Source organism: Artemia sp. Qi Xiang Cuo, chromosome 6 (assembly GCF_049724085.1).
Source record: "Artemia sp. Qi Xiang Cuo chromosome 6, ASM4972408v1, whole genome shotgun sequence".
Lineage (NCBI taxonomy): Eukaryota > Metazoa > Arthropoda > Branchiopoda > Anostraca > Artemiidae > Artemia > Artemia sp. Qi Xiang Cuo.
This window is the reverse complement of record NC_142799.1, coordinates 14,503,161-14,524,966: the sequence shown is the minus strand read 5'-3', so window position 1 is coordinate 14,524,966 and position 21,806 is coordinate 14,503,161. Positions and strand designations below refer to the sequence as shown.

General features: G+C 35.0%; 2 protein-coding genes across 2 annotated transcripts in view; one reads left to right on the top strand and one right to left on the bottom strand.

The window, feature by feature from the left end:
* The window catches only part of LOC148950896 (coiled-coil domain-containing protein 149), a 42,494-nt gene extending 33,682 nt beyond the window's left edge, over nt 1-8,812 (top strand). Inside the window, exons 7-8 of the mRNA XM_089090062.1 lie at nt 2,300-2,496; nt 8,477-8,812. Of these exons, the coding sequence (XP_088946188.1) occupies nt 2,300-2,496; nt 8,477-8,595 (316 nt within the window). The 3' untranslated portion in view covers nt 8,596-8,812. The remainder of the gene's footprint in view (nt 1-2,299; nt 2,497-8,476) is intronic.
* An 11,650-nt stretch (nt 8,813-20,462) lies between these two features.
* PolA1 (DNA polymerase alpha catalytic subunit) overlaps nt 20,463-21,806 on the bottom strand; it is a 104,897-nt gene continuing 103,553 nt past the window's right edge. Inside the window, exon 21 of the mRNA XM_089090503.1 lies at nt 20,463-20,825. Coding sequence (XP_088946629.1) covers nt 20,680-20,825 — 146 coding nt within the window. The 3' untranslated portion in view covers nt 20,463-20,679. The remainder of the gene's footprint in view (nt 20,826-21,806) is intronic.

The following is a 21,806-nucleotide window of genomic DNA, read 5'->3' as shown; positions in this document are numbered from 1 at the left end:
TTAAGGTAGGTCTATTAGAAATGAGAATGCATATGAGTGTTGAACGGGAATATGGTTAAAAGTCTGGTGTAGAATTTATTGTTTTAGCCAGCGTTTTCAAAAAACAGGCAATATCTTTAGCTCAAAACTGTAGGACAAAATTGTATTTTGTATTAAGTGTTACACACTAAAATTTTGAATGTGAACTAACAAATATTGAGTCGGCAAAGAGAAAGTAAGACGAATAAAAATAATTTGGTACACTAAAATTTCCCTGGAAAGTTCACCCCCAGAAATTTCCCTCCCCACGGAAAATTCTCCCCATGGAAACCCACCCCAAGACCTATAAAAACATTTTTATTTTCTCTTGACCCTTCTCAAGTCTATTCATACCTGAAATTATGATTTTCTAAGATTTTGCTTGTGGTTGTTTGAAAATTAAACTATTTTCGTCTTTAACAACTTTAAAAAGAGCTAATAAATTAAACTGAATATTTGATGTATAATGATATTAATTGCTAAAAGCTCATCAGTTCAAAATGTTACTATAATTTTATTGTTTATTTTCAGTATTAAGTACAAAAGGAAATATTTGTCATAAAATTGGTTTTCAGTTTGTCATAAAATTGGCCAAAGACGATATAGATAGGACGCGTGTTTGAGAAAAGTCGTTTAGAGCCTTTTTTGAACAAACATTCATGTATAGATAATTTCGGAGACCACACTGCCTTTCCATGACGATAAATAAAAGTTCAAATAGGGATAAAATCCTTTTAATAGACAGTGATAAATTTCACAAAAAAACTAGATATTTCAGTCACATATGCAGTGATCTACTGATGACGTAAAATATTCAGTAAAACTATATGCAGTAAGACTACTGATGACGGTCACTGCATATGTTACCGCAAATGTTCCTGAGATAGCTGTAAAATAAGATAGCTGACCCTTCTCAAGTCTATTCATACCTAAAATTATGATTTTCTAAGATTTTTCTTGTGGTTGTTTGAAAATTAGCAAATTTTTAGGATATTACGACATTTTTGCCAGTATTGCCACGCTGAACCGTGAAAATAAATAAGTAAAATTAATTCGTAAAACTGCAACAATTTTCGTCCGTATTTTCGTTCGATTTTCGTTAATATTGTTTTTCATATCCTAAGTTACACAGGGGAGGAAGGTTCTTTTAAACTTTTCTTAGAGGTATCTTATGTGGCGGGCTAAAATCAAGCGCCTGTTGCTAGAAAAAAAACATAACTTTATATGTAGGTCTTTTTCATTAGAAATTGAATCCCTAGTTTCCCTGATTCTTTAAGACATTTTTGCCAGTGTTACCACGCTGAACCGTGAAAACAAATAAGTAAAATTAATTTGTCAAACTTTGCAATGATTGTCGTCCGTAAAATCCAAACATTGAGAATCCGTTAATTCCTGAAGGCAGATGCACTTTCAAAGGAAAGCCACACCTTCTCAAGCTGTTTCATGCCATATTTTTGGCTTATTTTTTGCTGGTTTTTCACCCACTTTTCTTTCTTCTTTTTAATTAAGTGCCTGCTACTACAAAAAAAAACATAATTGCATATACAGGTCTTTTTTATTAAAAATTGAATCCCCAGTTTTCCTGAGTCTTTAAGATATATATGGTGTTGGAGTGTCCGCTTAACCAATTCAAAGAATCAGATTTGGATTTCCATTGTTCTTGGTACTTTAAAGTGAAATAAGTCAAAAAAGTGAAATAGATAGATAAATATTGCAATATCAGCACACGAAATTCAATAACTGGCTAAAACGCTTATTAATGGCTACTATTTTAACAGGCCTTTTAACATAGCTTTGGGCCTAGTTAAAAGTACATACAATGTCTTATGAATAAGCTATGTAGCACAGATTCAAAGTGTGCTGTTACAGAAAAAGACAGGTTGCTTGAGTTTTGGCTATACTTACTGCTAACGTTATATCCGTAATGTAAAAAATATTTACATTGTATAATCTGTAAGTGTCCGTAAAATACAGCCTATCGCTGAATTAATAAAATCTTATGATACTGAAATGATACCTGAAGGCTAAAGGCAAGCGAGTGCTACACATTCATAGTCAGTATCCAGGAGGCTTCTGGAGAGTTTTTTTTACGCCTGTTTTCCGACGTGCTGTTTTGCTAGTTACTTCAAAAAAGGTTGTAAAAAGAAAAAAAGGTCTTACCTCTAACTTACATAAAGATATTGAGATAAGTAAAGATACTTACCTCTTAATTACTTATAAATTTTTGGATTAGTAAAAATCCTGATAGAAAATGGTAATATTGCTGAAATTGTGATTTCAGGCAACTAGCCAGTCGCTTGTTACAGCTTGAGGATTTACTGTCTGGAAATTGTTCAGAAAGTGGCAGAGTTACTTATCCGTCAAAATACCTGATGAAAGACTACAACTCGACAAACATAGATGAAGAATTGGCAAAAATCCGACTTGCAGATATTTGCCCAGAAGAGGGGACTGGCTTAACTGTCATCTCACCCGAGAGTAAGTTTATAAGTTATTAATTAGCCACAAAATTCGCTCCCGCTATAGAAAGAATGCCTCTTACTATATTTTGCTCTCTAAGGTGACAACTTGATTACACCGTGAACGTGTAGAAAAATACAAATCTGAATAGAATTTGATAACTTATAGAGAATAACATATTCGCAATATACACAACCACAAAAGTTACACATTTTATGAGATACTCAAGTAATATTTGACTAAATAGCAGCCGCATATAAACAACACCAATTCTGTTTGTACGTGTAGATATATCACAAAAATACACTGCATCCTCCTACTTTAATTAAGCCATCCTAGCCGAGGGGTTAGAGTGCTAGACATGACATGCCGAGGACAGGGATTGGAATCTGGGTTTCACTTGATATTTGGTTTGGAACAAGGGTGAAAGGTATGACTCTGTAAGCTCAGCCAGAGCCGAACCAGCTCTAAATAGGTACCTGGAGAAATCTGGTGGAAAAACACAGGAAGTGTCGGGTGATTTGCTCCCATTTACGGAACGAAGAAAATCAGGAGATCGGTACCTAGACTACGCAGACCATTGGTCAGCATGCAAAAAGGTTCTTTTAAGTTCCTACTTTAATTAATCTAATTTTAGAACACTTACCTCATAAAGACTGAGTAGCAAAAATAAAATCCACTTTGCCTTCACTCCCCCCCCTCCCCATTTCCGAATTAAGGCAAAACTTTAGATGTAAAAATGATTAAGATTATTGATGCTGGTTTAATGACAACTAAATATAAGGTAAACTTCCATACTAGGAGATAAACGCTCCTTTAGTGACGTTTTTTTCTTTATCTCAGTCTCTTAAGTTGATGTTTATTCCTCTTTGTGTTCTTCTATCCTTGTCTTTAGTATGTAGCAAAATATTTGGATGTAGGTATCGGGATGTCTTCCCTTTTCTTGTTTGTGTTTCTGTTTTGTTTTTCTTTGTTGTTGCTTTTATCAGTGTGTATTTCTATTTGGCGTTTTTTTACTTTTTACTTTTCTTTTCTTTTTACTTTTTTAGTTTTCTTGTTTGTGTTTCTGTTTTTTTCCTTGTTGCTTTTATCAGTGTGTATTTCTATTTGGCGTTTTTTATTTTTTACTTTTCTTTTCTTTTTGCTTTTTTACTTTTCTTGTGTGCGTTTCTTTTTTTTCTTTCTTGTTGCTTTTATCAGTGTGTATTTCTATTTGGCGTTTTTTTACTTTTTACTTTTCTTTTCTTTTTACTTTTTTACTTTTCTTGTTTGTGTTTCTTTTTTTTCTTTCTTGTTACTTATCAGTTTGTATTTCTATTTGGTGTATAAATATAATCTTTGATAACTGGTTCTTTCCGATTTAATAATATTCGCTTTGTCCTCATGATCTAAATTATCCATTATGACCATTGTATTTCGTTTGTAGCTACGATATTTTTATTTTTCATAGTTTCGGATTGTCTTCATTTCCTGTCATGTGTTTTATGATGAATATTTTGCTTGTCATCAAACGTCTTTTCTTTCCTGTAAGTGTCAGGGTGCTGCTTCACTGTCTTGCAAGAATTCCTCATTTTTTTCGGAAATTTTATTTCGTGCACTTTTTTTTGTATGAAAAAAGAAGGGAGAGCCCCGAAGTAAAATAGATTTTGAAAATTTTGCCTATTGACGTTCGTATTTTTTTAAACTAGCAATAACTTATTAAAAAAAACACTATTAAAATCAATCGGTAGCACACCAAAACGTTGCTCCCAAGGGTGAGTCACCGACAAGAAAATAATAACAACAATAAATATGTGGTATAAGGAGATGATGAGTGAAAATATATACCGAGAAATAAAAACATAAGTAAAGCATACTCAATAAATTAAATTATAAATGTTAAGAAATTATTTATTTCCAAAACGTCACTATAAATTTTCTTGCCATTCAACACAAAGTAGAAATTGTAAATTTTTTTCCGACGTTAATTTCTGGGGAGGTTTTGAAGAACCCAATTTTCTTTCGGGGAGGCTTGGGGAAACCCCTAAAAATTTAGAAATAGTGGAAGCACTGTCTTGGACCCCCTTTCATTCCCTTCTATTGCATCTTTACTTACCTCAAAGGTAAAAGTTGGTGGCATAGAAGAAAATTCAGTGCTACTGACTTAAGTAATTGTAAAACACTGAATCCAAATAATATTTGATAACAAAAGAAGCTAAATTAAGATAGTGGGAATTTTTGAAGGCTTATTTGGTAATGTTTAATGACGAAGGGTTGTCGAACTGTGTGTGGGGAGAGGGTCGTTGTAAGAGCTAGTTCTGCCAAAAACAAAATTTTGGAAGTTGGCACGCTTTTTAGGCTGCATTTGGCTCATGAAAACTTCCAGGGCTGCCATTCTTAGTTTTTTATCACTAGTCCTAGCTATTTTAGTTCGATTTTTATTTCTATTTCCTTTTTTTGATATCGGGTTGGACTTTCTTTTAGACATTCTAGTTAGTAATCTTTTTTGGGGGGCCCCTAATTAACGACAAAATGCCTTTTTTTTACAATAAAAACACTATTAAAGTGGTTTTGTGTTTTTACAACAACTACACTATAGCTCTATCTGAATTTGTGTTGGAGGAGCTGTAAGCCTACTTTGTGCCTCCAATATTATGGAAAATGTCTGTGTGATTCCGCTTTGCCTAACTTACTGCTGAAAAGCTGATGCCAATACGGAGAAGGAGGGGGCACAGGTCCATGCCTCCAGCTTATTTTGCACCGACTCAAGACTTGCCTCGTTTTTGCACCGAGACATGACTTAGCTCATTTTATCTAAATTTTCTGATGCACTTTGCGGCAGTGAAGTTGTCTGCCCTTCGTAACTTTCAAGATAGTGCGTCTCATCGATGATTTTTCGTACAACAAAAAAAACTGTCGTTACAACTTTCACTCGATTTTCAAAAATTACTGACCAGAGTTAAAAGAATTCCTCAGTTCAACTGTTGGTTCTCTTGCCATGTAAACAGAAAGGTTCTCTGGTAAGAGGTTCTCTTACCAGTTCATCTCGGCTAAGAAAGAAGCAAAGAGTAGTCTTAAATTTACTTGCTTAGCAATTAAAGGCACATATGATGCCTCCCCTCTGCCATAGTACTAAACACAGAAGATAAAATAACGAACACAATCGTATTTACAAACACAAATGGCTTGTAAAAGCAGACGGCAGCACTTTCGGACTTATGGGACAATAGTCTTTCTGGTTTATTACGAAACACAGAAACTAAAAATTTACAAACACAAATGGTTTGTAAAAGCAGATGGCAGCACTCTTGGACTTATGGGACAGTATTATCTTACTGGATCTCTAAATTTTGCTATTCATCATTCTAAGGAAACATTTTGCCAATGGGGCGAGGGATACGTCACACATTTTAAGCACTTGTAAATTTTAACGAAAATTCAATTAGAAACGGCTTTCTGCTTGCTTGAACGAAGCTTCCCTCTATAAAAAAGAACACGGCTCAACGAAATGAATGCTTGGGAGAACAACTTCATATAGTCCCCTGTGATATAAAGCTGTAAGAAACCACGCAAGCTCATTCACTGTAGACTCTGGCTTAAGGACAAACGCAAACTATCCTTTTGGCCCAGACAATGATTATTGTCATACACACCCTTCTAAAATATGATATTATGCTCATCGATCCGGCCAGAGGTCTGCATGTACAATAAAAACTGTTGCAGGGTAGATTCTTACTATTTTCTCGGAATAAACAGAAAAACAAAACAAAAAACAGGACAAAACCGAATTATATCTCCCGCAATTCAAATATCCCATCTATGGGAGGGGTACCACCCATTTGATTCATACTCTATATTATAAAGCTTAGCTTGTATTATACTAGAGTTAGTACACAACAATTTTTTCTTAAATCAAGGTATGAGTTTCACGAAACCCAGTAGGTAAATAAGATAATATATAATCGCCAACTTGACTATTACTATATTTTACCATCTTTACAGGTAACTACAAGTTAAGCCTTATCACCTTGAGGGGATAGCATCTCCCTCCTACTCACGGTAGTTTCTGCTCCGCTCGTGTTTAATCACTGCTGTTCCGTTTCACATTTCTAGAGACGACATGTTCTATTTAAATTTTGTACGTTTCATGTCCTTGTTTGTTCGAAAAGTGAACTACATGATAATTAACGATAAGTATGAAAACTACTGTATAAATTATGAAATACGTGTGTTGGATGGTGACTGTCAGTGTCACTTTAATGTGGTATGCCCTCTCCTTGGTTCAAATTCAAATGAGTCCTCTCTCAATTGCCTACGAGTACGTGCTTGGTAGGGGGCGAATCTCCAGTATTTTTATTGGGGGGTCAAGAGGGGTCCATATCTGGATAGTCAAAGGGCATGGGATGCATAACATTTTTTTCTCCACATTATTAGGGGGGCAAATGCCCCCCCCCCATGCCCCCCCCAAACGACGCCCTTGGTGCGACCAATTCACATCCCTTATTAGGTTTGTTTTCCCCTTTTCTAATAATTATTCATGTTTGCTTACAGCGACTTTTGAGAGCAATTTTAATCAGGACTACTGTGACAAATTTGGTGAGTGCATTGCAAGGAAATTCATTTAAAGCATACTCTTCTGTTTTTCAGTGGTTTGACTACTAGAAATAAGGGCTCTTTCCTCAAGAGGCCATTACCAAGGGTGGTTTAAAACATTTACTACAAATGTTTTGTGAATTATCTTAGCGGTACCATTCAAATAACTGAGACCAATTGGAATGACAATTGCACCTTAGATTTTGGAAAATTCATTTTTTCAATTTTTCATTTAAGAATTTTTGTTTATTTTCAGAATAAGGCAAAAAAAAATTTTCTCTCCCCCCCCCCGTATTTTCGTAAATTACCACCGCTGAAACTTATATAGGTTAGTGGCATCTCTCTCGTGAGCCCTTTTTGTTAATATATTGTTTGTTAATATATTGTTATTAACGATTTGAAAAATACTTGTTTTGTTTTTTCATTTAACAAATCCGAAACGATCACTTAGTTTTTTAAAAAGACCTTTTCTTGAACTTTAATAGGAAAAGGCAAATAACGCCTTGTCCCCCCTCCCTTACATTTTCGTATATTGGCACCACTGAGGCTAATGTAGACTAGTGGTATCTCTCGTGAGCCCTTTCTGATAATATTTTGTTATTAATGTTTATCTAAAGCATGGATCCAATGATAGATTTGAGGGTGAGGGGGGGGGGGGTATTTGAGGGCGGTTCGGGATCTGAATTTTCAGATGCAATTCACTGTTTTATTACTAATAATTCTATATTTAACGTTTTTGACTAGTTTATCCTATAAATTGACTACGTCTTTCAACTTTTTCTTAGAAAAACCAGTGTATTTCAATGTATAAATATAACAATGGTGTAAAATCCAGAAAGCATAACAGGTACCGCGTGATACCAGGATAAGTTCGATTATACAAGGTTGGTTGAGCATTATCCTCTTGCTCCCTGGTTTTTGGGTTTGGGGCCCTACATAAACAGCTTTGTTGCCATTGGTAAAACTTACAAACAATGAAAACATATTCCTTTTTGGGCAAAAGCTGCATTTGTGGAATAAAAAAAGAATATTAGAATAACATGCGCTTACAGATGAATGAAAAATCCGATTAAAGGTTAGATGAGATAATTGAGTATTTCCAAAGTTATTTAATTCTATCTTTAACTCTACCACCAATTTTGAATAATCAGATTCAATTTGGTGATTCAGTTGAACTTAGTAGTGAATAATAAATATTATAATCTTTACATATTTTTTTCAAAATTTAAACCATGTGGAGCGCTATCTGAGCGAAGCGTTGCCAACTTTGAGGGCAGAAGACATAAGATACGAATTCGGCTCTATAAGGGGTTGTTGTTAATGACATTTGTTTTGCTATCGGACCATGTTCCTCATTGTTAGATTAAGTTAGCTTGTTAGTATTTGATTCCCGTCATTGTAAGACTACCAGATTTTGTTATTCTAGATAATCCCATCGAGTCGGAAAACCCAGATTTGGATGAACCATTTGACGACTTGCCTCCTGATCTTAAGAAGCTGGTTGAAGACGCCAAATCCCTCCTTGTATCTGCTTTGCCTCAATAGGACTAGAAAATGTTAATGTACTCTTTGTTCAACCGATTACCAGAAAATTGGTGCTGGGGGGGGGGGGGGCTCTAACTATTATTTAGGCTTTTTTGTCACAGTATGATAAATAAGTGGTTTTTTTTTTCATGTTTTAGAGGTGGACCCATTAGCCACTCCCCCCGTGGGTAGAGGTTTGTCTTTTTTTTTATATTGTTCTATTGTAAATAAATCTGTGTCTTTACGTGAATTTTCCGAGTGAAATCAGCACCTAATTTAAGGCAAAACTTCAATAATAAACCCCAAATGCGTATGAATTACTCTAATAATAAATATCAAAGTTTATGCATTTTGTTCAATTTTTTGGAAATTTCGGTCTTTGGAAGTTGCATTATCCAGCAAATAAGAATTATATGCCAAAATAAAACAAGTAAATTTGTTATAGGTTGTTTCCAAAGAAAATAAATGAGTATTTACTGTAATTATTATGATTTTGTAAATGTAATTCTGGTTATTTTGTCATCATAGGTATACCTTTTCGGATAGTATAGGCACCAAGCTTAACTCATTTATTTATACTTTTTTTTATAACTTACTTCGAAGGGGCAGGCACATCATGTGCGTTCGATATGCCGATAGTCTTATGCCCAGTTTATTCACTAGGTTGTATAGATATTTTAGACTTATGAGAAAAGGAAACGATATGCTGATATCCGATATGCCGATAGTCCAATGCCCAGTTTAATCACTAGGTTGTATAGATATTTTAGACGGAGGAGAACAGGAAATGATATGCCGATATCCGATATGCCGATAGTCCTATGCCCAGTTTAATCACTAGGTTGTATACATATTTTAGACTTATGAGAAAAGGAAACGATATGCCGATAGTCCTATGCCCAGTTTCATCAATAGGTTGTATAGATATTTTAGACTCATGAGAAAAGGAAATGATATGGCGATATCCGATATGCCGATAGTCCTATGCCCAGTTTAATCACTAGGTTGTATACATATTTTAGACTTATGAGAAAAGGAAACGATATGCCGATATCCGATATGCCGATAGTCCTATGCCCAGTTTAATCACTAGGTTGTATAAATATTTTAGACTTATGAGAAAAGGAAACGATATGATGATATCCGATATGCCGATAGTCTTATGCCCAGTTTCATCTCTAGGTTTTATTGATAGTTTAGACGTATGATAAAATGAAACGATATTACGATATCCGATATGCAGATAGTAATCTGACCAGTTTCATCACTAGGTTTTATACATATTTTAGACGTATGAGAAAAGGAAACGATATGCCGATATCCGATCGATATAGTCCTATGCCCAGTTTAATCACTAGGTTGTATACATATTTTAGACTTATGAGAAAAGGAAACGATATGGCGATATCCGATATGCCGATAGTCCTATGCCCAGTTTAATCACTAGGTTGTATACATATTTTAGACTTATGAGAAAAGGAAACGATATGCCGATATCCGATATGCCGATAGTCCTATGCCCAGATAAATCAATAGGATGTATACATATTTTAGACTTATGAGAAAAGGAAAGGATATGCCGATATCCGATATGCCGATAGTCCTATGCCCAGTTTAATCACTAGGTTGTATACATATTTTAGACGTATGAGAAAAGGAAACGATATGCCGATATCCGATATGCCGATAGTCCTATGACCAGTTTATTCACTAGGTTGTATACATATTTTAGACTTATGAGAAAAGGAAACGATATGCCGATATCCGATATGCCGATAGTCCTATGCCCAGTTTAATCACTAGGTTGTATAAATATTTTAGACTCATGAGAAAAGGAAACGATATGCCGATATCCGATATGCCGATAGTCCTATGACCAGTTTAATCAATAGGTTGTATACATATTTTAGACTTAGGAGAAAAAGAAACGATATGCCGATATCCGATATGCAGATAGTCCTATGACCAGTTTAATCACTAGGTTGTATACATATTTTAGACTTATGAGAAAGGAACGATATGCGAAATCCGATATGCCGATAGTCCTATGCCCAGTTTAATCACTAGGTTGTATACATATTTTAGACTTATGAGAAAAGGAAACGATATGCCGATAGTCCTATGCCCAGTTTAATCACTAGGTTGTATACATATTTTAGACTTATGAGAAAAGGAAACGATATGGCGATATCCGATAGGCCGATAGTCCTATGCCCAGTATAATCACTAGTTTGTATACATATTTTAGACTTATGAGAACTGTAGACGATATGCCGATAGTCCTATGTCCAGTTTCATCACTAGGTTGTATACATATTTTAGACTTATGAGAAAAGGAAACGATATCCGATATGCCGATAGTCCAATGCCCAGTTTAATCACTAGGTTGTATACATATTTTAGACTTATGAGAAAAGGAAACGATATGCCGATATCCGATATGCCGATAGTCCTATGCCCAGTTTAATCACTAGGTTGTATACATATTTTAGACTCATGAGAAAAGGAAACGATATGCCGATATGCAGATAGTCCTATGCCCAGTTTAATCACTAGGTTGTATACATATTTTAGACTTATGAGAAAAGGAAACGATATGCCGATATGCCGATAGTCCAATGCCCAGTTTAATCACTAGGTTGTATACATATTTTAGACTTATGAGAAAAGGAAACGATATCCGATATGCCGATAGTCCTATGCCCAGTTTAATCACTAGGTTGTATACATATTTTAGACTTATGAGAAAAGGAAACGATCAAAAATGGGGTTTTTAAGGCCAAACGAGATTACTGAATAAGCATACCAAGTGAATATGTCGAGAGGAAATCAGCCTCTCTTCTTCATCGTGAAACAAAATAACGTATTCAAGAAAAGCGCCGAAGAAAAAAAACAAAAAAAACAAACGTGGAAAGTAAATATGAAAAAAAAACAACAAAAATCAATGAAAAAACCAAAAACTTAAAACATGAATAAAATTCAATAAAAGCCAAAAATTATAAGAATTAAAACCAAATGCCTAACAACCATAAAAGGGAGTCATTCTCCAATATCCGCGATTTGCAAAAAAAAATCCAAAAAATTATGAACTTCCATCGACGGATACTAGCGAACAACTGAAAAATAAAAGAAATCAATTCATTCACTCAAAAACAAAACGAACCAGCAATTAAATAAGTTGGAGAACTAGTTCATCTGATTTAAGATTTTAATTATTGCATTTCTTGCAGACACCCTTTGAGACCAAAGGGGTTGTTCACGTGTTTGATTATATGATTGGGAAAGTGGTTCAAGGTTTATTTCAGGGATTACTAAAGTATCGGCTTCACTTTTGAGAAAACCGAAATATGACTCGTTTATTCTTAAATCGCCGGAATCTCTGTTTAAAGCTAGAACTAAATGTTGGTATTTAAAAATTTCAGCCGCTTCCCTGTAGTGCTGGACAGTATCCTCGTCATGAGAAATTAAACTAGCTTGGTTAGATAAAATAGTATGTTCCGGAAAATCATAGATATGTTCTGCAAGGGCAGAATCCAAATTTTATGTTTTTTTCCGCGTTTTAAGGGTGTTATCAACAGAGGTAGAGTATTGATTTAATCTATCCGTAAGTCGTTGGCGAGTTCTTCCGATGTACCAAAGACCACATAAGTATGGAATTCTGTGGACACTAGAGTTTTCACCTTTTGGGATAGGGTCTTTACCTTGATAAATTTTGGAACTGATAGTTTTACTGGATCTATAATAAGTGTAAATATTATTCTTCTTTATATCTTGGGAAACGTGTTCTGAAACTCCTTTTACGTACGGGAGACTAAGGTAAACGGAATTTCGAGAGGTTGTCCTCTCGAAATATTCGCTTTGTTTGTATATTGAGTATATCTCGTTTGTCCTTAAAGACGCCATTTTTATCGTTTCCTTTTCTTATATTATGGCAGGCCAATTTGGTTTAAGAAATTATATTTTAGACCTTCGTTTGAACGAATAATTACCCTGTGGTAGCACAGTCCTCGACGTGGTGCCACGGGGCCATGGGCTTGAACTGCCCTGCGGCAAGGATGAGCAACCAGCTTGCTGCTTTTCCTGTAAAAAAAAAGACCCAGCAACTGAAACGTTAATTCGAAGCCCTATCCGCCAGGAAGGCTCTGTAGGATTTACGCATATGTATGCATGAAGGAACAATAGACAGCTTTTATGGGATAATTAATTTAAAAAAACTTTCCGAAAAATAAGTTTTTGAAAGAAAAGTAAAGGCCATTTTAAACTTAAGCTTAGGAGATACAAATACCTGTTAAAATTAAAAATAAAAACGGCCATAAATTACTATCAAAGAATAAATGAAACCCAAAACGAACAGAAATTAAATAAACAATCATAGCAAAAAACATACAACAAGTAATAATATAAATGAATAAATAGATCTTAAAGCGTATGAATATGAATATCAAGCTTAAAACGAAAAAAAATATTTTGCTATTAAAGTATAAATGAAACTTAATACAAATAGAAATTAAATAAACAATCAATGCGAACAAACATACAATATATAATAATGTAAATGAGTAAATAAATCTTAAAAGGAGTGAAACTTAAATTGAATATGCAAATCAAGTTTGAATCGAATAAAAATAACTACAAACAAGAGTTTGGGTATCGTCTCACTGCAGAGGCCTAAAACCTGCGTCATTGGCGCTTTACTGAAAACAATTCTTTGAAATATTTTCACTTTTGTAACTTTAAGAAGTCAAAAATTAATTAAGATTTTAGGGAATAAATATCAGCAAATGTATATTAAATTTACAATGCACATTTTTTTTCAGTAAACTCATTTGAGTTTTTTTCAGTAAAGTACAAATTATATTCTGGATTTTAGAAAGCATAGGGATTTTGAACCCTACTCACATTAATTTATGCTCGTTTTGAGTTTGACTCTAATATTTATTTTAATTTTTGTTCGTTTTGGGTTTCATTTATTTATTGATACTAATTTGGGCTAATTGTATGCTTGGTAGATTATATGATAGTCCGGACGCCAGATATTGAAAATGTGAATCATACCACGACGGAATGGGGCTGCAAAGAGAATTAGCCTACCCTCCACTCCCTAAATTGACCATACGGATTCAAAAATACCAATGACACTTGCTTGCGAGTGGTGGAACATTCGGAAACTTGATATTTTATTATATTTTGGAGTTTCTTGCAAGAAAATGCATGTTCCACAATGTTTGAGGTGCAGTTTTACACTCAAATAGAAATGCCTAGAAGCCATAGAATGTTTTCATTACAAACTAACACGATTAGTTAGAAAAAATGGCAGAGTTAAAAAAAATGGCAAAACTATATGAGTCTTCAACAGTCTTGGAAAGTATAAACAAAATTTAATTGAGTATTAGATATACAATGATATTAACTGCTGAAAGATCCATCAGTTCAAGATTTTTTTCACTGTAATTTTTATTTTCATTTTCAATGCTGTAAGAACTGGAAAATAATAAATTTGTAATATACGAGTAACTCGTTTTCAGTGAAGCACCAATGACGCAGAAGGCTTTAGGTTTTTACAGTTAAAAAAGGGGGCAGTGTCCAAATTCTGCTTGTAGTGAAACTATATTTGTCTTGACCAATCTTGAAAAGAACTAATAAATTAAACGGAATATTTGATAAATAATGATATTAATTGCTGACAGCTCATCAGTTCAAAATTTTACTGTAATTTTAATATTTATTTTAAATATTAAGTACAAAAGAAAACATTTGTAATATAATTCGTTTTCAGTAAAGCGCCAATGACGCAGTAGGTTTTAGGCGTCCACAGTGAGGCGATACCCAAACTCTTGTTTGTAGTCATTTTTATTCGATTCAAACTTGATTTGCATATTCAATTTAAGTTTCACTCGTTTTAAGATTTATTTAATCATTCACATTAATATATATTGTATGTTTGTTCGCATTGATTGTTCATTTAATTTCTGTTCGTTTTAAGTTTCATTTATACTTTAATAGCAAAATATTTGTTTTCGTTTTAAGCTTGATTTTCATATTCAATCAAAGCATTAATCGCTTTGAGATCTATTTATTCATTTATATTATTACTTGTTGTATGTTTTTTGCTATGATTGTTTATTTAATTTCTGTTAGTTTTTGGTTTCATTTATTCTTGAATAGTAATTTCTGGTCGTTTTGAGTTTGAATTTTAACAGGTATTTGTACGTCCTGAGCTTAAGTTTAAAATGGCCTTTACTTTTCTTTGAAAAACTTATTTTTCGGAAAGTTTTTTTTTTAAGTAATTTTTGTTCGTTTTTGATTGCAAAAAGTTTCAAGTTTTTATGGAATGGGAGGGGGTGCTTACTGTCCGACTTGAAAAAACTGATCTAGAACTTTCAATTTAAATCGAATGAGGCTTTTTTCAAAGTCTATACGATTACCTCTTTGATAAAAACCTTATATATGAACAATAGATAGCTTGCATAACTTGTGGAAAGCGATTGATAACATCGGATGGAATGAAAAAATGGCTCCAATAAGGGAGTTTAGACCATTTCAATTGCTGACACATAGGGATCACGACTGTTTGGAATTGACCTTAATAGGAATTTGTGTGCCAAAGCAATTTTGCATCTATCACAGAGTATGTATTTTAACCTTATAATTGGATAATTATAATAGATTTCCTATGCATTCTTCCCATACAAAACCCCTTCCCATAAGTTATAAACCCCCTATAATAAGTTATGCCCCACGGCATAACATACGCCTACCCCTGGGCCCTGGTTGGCTGTATCGACACCGGAGTTTTTTGTTATCAGAACTTTGAACTAGTTTAACGAAATGTCTATCTCAAAATTTTTATCTGATGCATTTAGGGCGTGGAGGAGGGAGAGGGGCTAGTTGCCCTTCAATCTCTTTTGACTCTTAAAAAGTTAACAAGAACTTTCAATTTTCAATCAAATGAGCCCTCTCTAAAGTTTATATGACCATTCCTTCCATAAGAAATAATATGAGGATTCGGAGAATCCTTAAATAACAACCCTCGCCCTGAAGGCTGTGGGGGAGTTTTAATCCTCAAAGACCTAATTTCCAGAGCTTAAAACTACGTTTAATAAGTTTAATAGAACTTAAAACTCTTAAAATTTTGATTGGATGTGTTTGGGGAAAAGGGGGGCTAGTTGCCCTCAAATCATTTTCGATTATTACAAAGGGTACTAGCCCTCGGAATTTCCAATCGAATGAGCCTTTTTTGAAGTTTCTACGACAACGCCTTCTATAAAAACCTTATATGCCCCCAGGGCATAACTTAAAACCCTTGCCCTGAGGGTTGGGGGGGAGTGTCCTCCTCAAAAACATATTTTCTATCTGGAAATCAACTACGCTGGACAAAATGGCTATCTCAAAATTTTGACTGGATGGGTTTTGGGAAAGGACGGGCGTGAGGGGGGGGGGGCTAGGTGCCCTCCAAAAACTTTTGACTATTAAAAAGGGCAGAAGCCCTTCGAATTTCCAATCAAATGTGCCTGTTTTGAAGTTCTACGACAACGCCTTCTATAAAAACCTTACATGCCCCCAGGGCATAACTTAAAACCCTTGCCCTGAGGGTTGTGGGGGAGTGTCCTCCTCAAAAACATATTTTCTATCGGGAAATCAACTACACTGAACAAAATGGCTATCTCAAAAGTTTGATTTGATGTGTTTGGGGAAATGATGGGCGTGGGGGGGGGGGGGGCTAGTTGCCCTCCAATCAATTTCGCCTATTAAAAAGGGCCCTAGCCCTTTTAATTTCCAAACGAATGAGCCTGTTTTGAAGTTTCTACGACAACGCGTTCTATAAAAACCTTATATGCCCCCAGGGCATAACTTAAAACCCTGGCCCTGAGGGTTGTGGGGGAGTGTCCTCCTCAAAAATATATTTTCAATCTGGAAATCAACTACGCTAAACAAAAATGGCTATCTCAGAATTTTGATTGGATGTGTTTGGGGGAATGATGGGCGTAGGGGGGGGGGGGGGCTAGTTGACCTCCAATCACTTTTGACTGTTAAAAAGGGCACTAACCCTTTGAATTTCCAATCGAATGAGCCTTTTTTGAAGTTTCTACGACAACGCCTGCTATAATAACCTTATAAGCCCTCAGGGCATAGCTTAAAACCCTTGCCCTGAGGGTTGTGGGGGAGTGTCCTCCTCAAAGACAAATATTCTATCTGAAAATGAACTATGCTGAACAAAATGGCTATCTCCAAATTTTGATTGGATGTGTTTGGGAAAATAATGGGTGTGGGGGGGGGGGGGGGCTCGTTGCCCTCAAATCACTTTCGACTATTAAAATGGGCACTATCTCTTTGAATTTCCAATCGAATGAGCCTTTTTTGAAGTTTCTACGACAACGCCTTCTATAAAAACCTTATATGCCCCCATGGCATATCTCAACACCCATGCCCTGAAGGTTCTAGGGGAGTGTCCTCCTCAAAAACATATTTTCTATATGGAAATCAACCACTCTGAACAAAATGGCTATCTCAAAATTTTTATTGGATGTGTTTGGGGAAATGATGGGCGTGGGAGGGGGGGGGGGCGAGGTGCACTCCAATCACTTTCGACTATTAAGAAGGGCACTAGCCCTTTAATTTCCAATCGAATGAGCCTGTTTTGAAGTTTCTACGACAACGCCTTCGATAAAACCTTATATGCCACCAGGGCATAACTTAAAACCCTTGCCCTGAGGGTTGTGGGGTAGTGTCCTCCTCAAAAATATATTATCTATCTGGAAATCAACTACGCTGAACAAAATGGCTATCTCAAAATATTGATTGGTTGTGTTTGGGGGACTGATGGGCATGGGGGGGGGGCTAGTTGCCCTCTAATCATTTTCGACTATTAAAATGGGAACTAGCCCTTTAATTTCCAATCGAATGAACATATTTTGAAGTTTCTTTGACAACACCTTGTATAAAAAACTTTAATGCTCCCAGGGAATAAGTTAAAACCCTTACCCTGAAGGGTGTGGGGGAGTGTCCTCCCCAAAGATATATTTTCTTTCTGAAAATCAACTCTGCTGAAAAAAATGGCTATCTCAAAATTTTGATTGGATGTGTTTGGAGAAATGATGGGCGTGGGGAGGTGGGACTACTTAATCTCCAATCGCTTTCGACTATTAGAAGGGGCACTAGCCCTTTAATTTCCAATAGAATGAGCCAGTTTTGAAGTTTCTACGACAGCGTCTTCTATAAAAACCTTATATGCCCCCCGAGCATAACATAAATCCCTTGCCCCGAGGGTTGTGGGGGAGTCTCCTCCTCAAAAAATATATTTTCCATCTGAAAATCAACTACGCTGAACAAAAGGGCTATCTCAAAATTTTGCTGGGATGTGATTGGGGGAATGATAGGCGTGGGGGGGGGGGGGGGCAAGTTGCCCTCCAATCATTTTCGACTATTAAAAAGGGCACTAGAACTCTCGATTTCCAATTGAATGAGCCCCCTTTGAAGCTTTTACGATGACCCCTTCCATCTGAAGTGCCTCTGAAAAAAAATTAAAAAATAATAAAACATTGGAGCCGTATGGCCTTTACTATAGGCAACGCTACAGCGTTGCCTCTGATATCCTCAAGAAGCCGGTTCTACATTTGTGTTTAGTGCTGGACCAAACCGTTGTTCTTGTCGTCTTGCATAGGTCTTTTCTCTTTAGGTAATCAGAGTTAACTGCGTGTCTACGTGCTTGTTTTGTCGCCTTGACAAGCAGTTGCACAAGGAGAGAAAGCTCAAGGAGAGAAATGTTTTTTTTTCCTTAAGCTACAGGTTTTTTTTTGTTTCTTTCTAATAACTTTAAGGTATTTTGGATCAAGCGAAACTCTTTAATAGTATTTTTAACAATTAAAGAAGTAGCTTGTGTAACTACTGCTTATGTACCTTCTTTCTTCGAACCATTATTGTCCTTGATAGTTTGGTAGACCAAAGGCATATAAACAGAATTTTTTCTTTACTTGGAGAAAGGGCAAATTCAGAAAACATAAAAAATAGAGTAAATGTATGAAAAGCACGGGGAACTGTGGAAAAATCTATGAGGCCCAGGTCCCATTACCCTAATGGTCCAAGGCATATTTAGTACCATGCAGAATCTTGTTTTTGGAAATAAAATATTTTTTTTGTTTTTTTTTGCAAAGGACGCGACAAGAACTACGTTTTCCATGTACAATTGAAAAAGAGTGTAAGAAATGATTTATAAACTGCACATAAAAGGGCCGAGTTCTACCCCATAAGTGTAGCCTCTTCATAAATTGATACATCTAATTACCAATGCTAAATGTTCGTATTTTCAAGAAGTTTTAAGCAATATAAGTATTCAAATTGACAGTTTTTATTTCTCGTGTACCGGTTCCGAAACAAGGTAATTTTAATCTAGTTTGCCTTCGACTTACAAAAAAACGATGAAAAAAAGGCGAAAGTAGCAAAGCAAACTACAATTAAGAGATTATTGAATAATTTCGTAGATGTTTTGAGCCTTCATACGTACGTAGATGCAGACGAACCTACGGAAATGTAGACTTATTGTGAAGTCAAATTGTGTGCTTTTCGTCTATTGTGAAGTCAAATAGTCATGCTGCATTTCAAAGCTAGACTTTTAGATAAGAAGAACCTCATATCAGCCAACAAAACTATTGCTTTGAAGAATTGAGCTGCAAATATGCCACCTACGCCATAATCTAATTTTTCAGCATAGGATGAAACGCTAGAACGATTCCTAAAACGTTCTTCTATTTCTTTCGAAGCAAACAGGTAAGTTCTGATAAATTTCTCATGAGGATATTGCAGACACGTGCTACAAGTACTCTCAGACATTTTTTTTTGGAGGGGGGAGGAGACAAATTTTGAATAATACACTAAAACAGACCGAATTAGGAAAATTAAGATAAATTACGGAGAAATCGTAAGAATACTGGTATTTCTATCCATCCCTCCCCTACCTATGGTCCCTTTTTGCGTAATCCAACAAATATGGATTATATATAACATAATAAAATCCGTATAATATATAAAGATTATATATACATAAGTTCACAGATATTAAAATACTTCAAATGTGAAGATGATAATTTAGGGCAGGTACTATTGGTAATAAAACCATTCTTTTTCATATTTACCTGTCTTTCCTTTATAGTCAATCATAGGTTTAAAAAAACAGAACTAGTTCTAAGAATTCGTGAGAGGGGATTACTTTGAATCCAATAGGTACCTTCGATACACCTATTCAAGACTGTCCTTTTTTACAGCAAGCAAAACATTGTTTTTTGTAATTTAATTTATTTTTCATAAATTGACAACCTTAAAATCATCCCTTGTCATATACTCGTCTGACCTCTGACAGTAGATAAAAGTTCAAATAGGGATAAAATCCATTTAGTAGACAGTGATAAATTTCACAAATACTAGATACTTCGATCACATATGCAGTGACCGTCATCAGTAGTAATATTATAGTAGAAATAGTAGTTTAGTATTACTGATGACGGTCACGGCATATGTGACCGAAATATCTAGCATTTTTTTGTGGAATTTATCACTGTCTACTAAAAGGATTTTATCCCTATTTGAACTTTTATTTATCGTCATGGAAAGGCAGTGTGGTCTTCGAAATTATCTAGGCCTCTGGCAGATGTAACAAATCTGCAAGCTAAATTAAAATATTAAAATATGGCTTGGGAAATTTCCTCCTGAGGCCATATGCTATTTTACTTCGTGTAAACATGATCCAAACGTGCAGCTACTTAAATATTGATTTATAAAAAATGTAGAAAGTATCATTACTTGTATGATATTCAAACTAAAATGTTGTTGCGTTGTTGCTACACAATTACTTTCGAGCTTCATAATTCAGTTACGGCTAAAAATATACATAAAAATCTTTTTTTTTTTATTTATTGATGAATTTTAAAACTCTACAAAAAGTTTGCTGGAGCTTTGCAAAATTTTAGAACGCAGGCACATGTGGCACTTGTGGTAGGCACCAAAATAAACTAGGAGTGGCACGAGGCAACTCAAATCTCCGTTAAACTAATTCGACCACTGTAGTACAATATAGATAGTTTCTGCTTGGTCAAAGATAATAATCGCTTTAGTTCAATTTTTGTTAGTATATATACTAGCAAATAAACGACCTAAATCAACTACAAAATAGGCACTTTTCTCCATATAATTGGTACTAATCAAAGTTTTCAGTTGATTGTAGCTACTTTCTACTTCTCGTAGCTGTCGAAGGAGCATATCTAGAACAAGAAAAGTACATTAATATTCTGAAGTGACTAAATTAGGCATACTGACTCTGTTTGGTTTTCTAGAAATCCAAACATATCTGAAAAAAAATTTGAAAAGAAATCTGAAAAGAATATCTTCAAAAATTTGAACTTGCAGCTATCTCTTTTGGGGACATTGATCGACGAAGATTATTGGTGTATAAAAGTGAACAAAGCTGGAATTTAAGGAATTTTTTAAAAAGGTTTGCTGCCAAGAAGGCATACTGAATGGTTAAGATCATTTTTGGTCAACAGTAGTTACACCGGATCTGAATCCATGCTGTTTTTCACCATTTTCTTCTTCTTTCCCCAATATTTTGAAGTGACCAAACTGGCCATAAAGACCGTGCGCGGTTATCGGGAGACAAAGGTCAAATCTGAAGAAAATAGATTAAAAATTTTAGATTTCGGTTGGTGTAGAAGTTAAAAAAATTGCAAAATTTACAAGAATTGTAAAATTTAGGCTTGGTGCCGAGAAGGCATATTGAGCGAATAAGATAGTTTTTGGGCACCAGTAGTTAAACTCGATCTCAAGCCATACTATTTTTCACCCTTTTCTTTTCTTTCCCCAGCAAACCTAGAGTTAAAACAGGTTTCGGCATTTTACAAGTTTTTAGGCTTTCCGATTTTGGTCACGATTACACAAATAGACATTTTAAAGCTACAATTTTTTCCAATAAAATTCTGGCATAAAATTAGTAAAACATCGAGTTTTTCCCTATTATGTATACTTTTTTCTTAAATACGATAGTTCTCTGGGGGTGGGTATAGGGCTTCAATCTGCCAAGAAAGCATGCCTGAGGTCGTACTATTTTTGGACATTTTTTATCCAGCAAACATTAAGTATACATAGTTATCTACATTTTACATCTTCGCTTTCCACTATTTGAGAAACTTCTCGCTCTACAGCATATGGTAAATTTATCTCTAGACCCCTGACAGTCTATTAAGCTT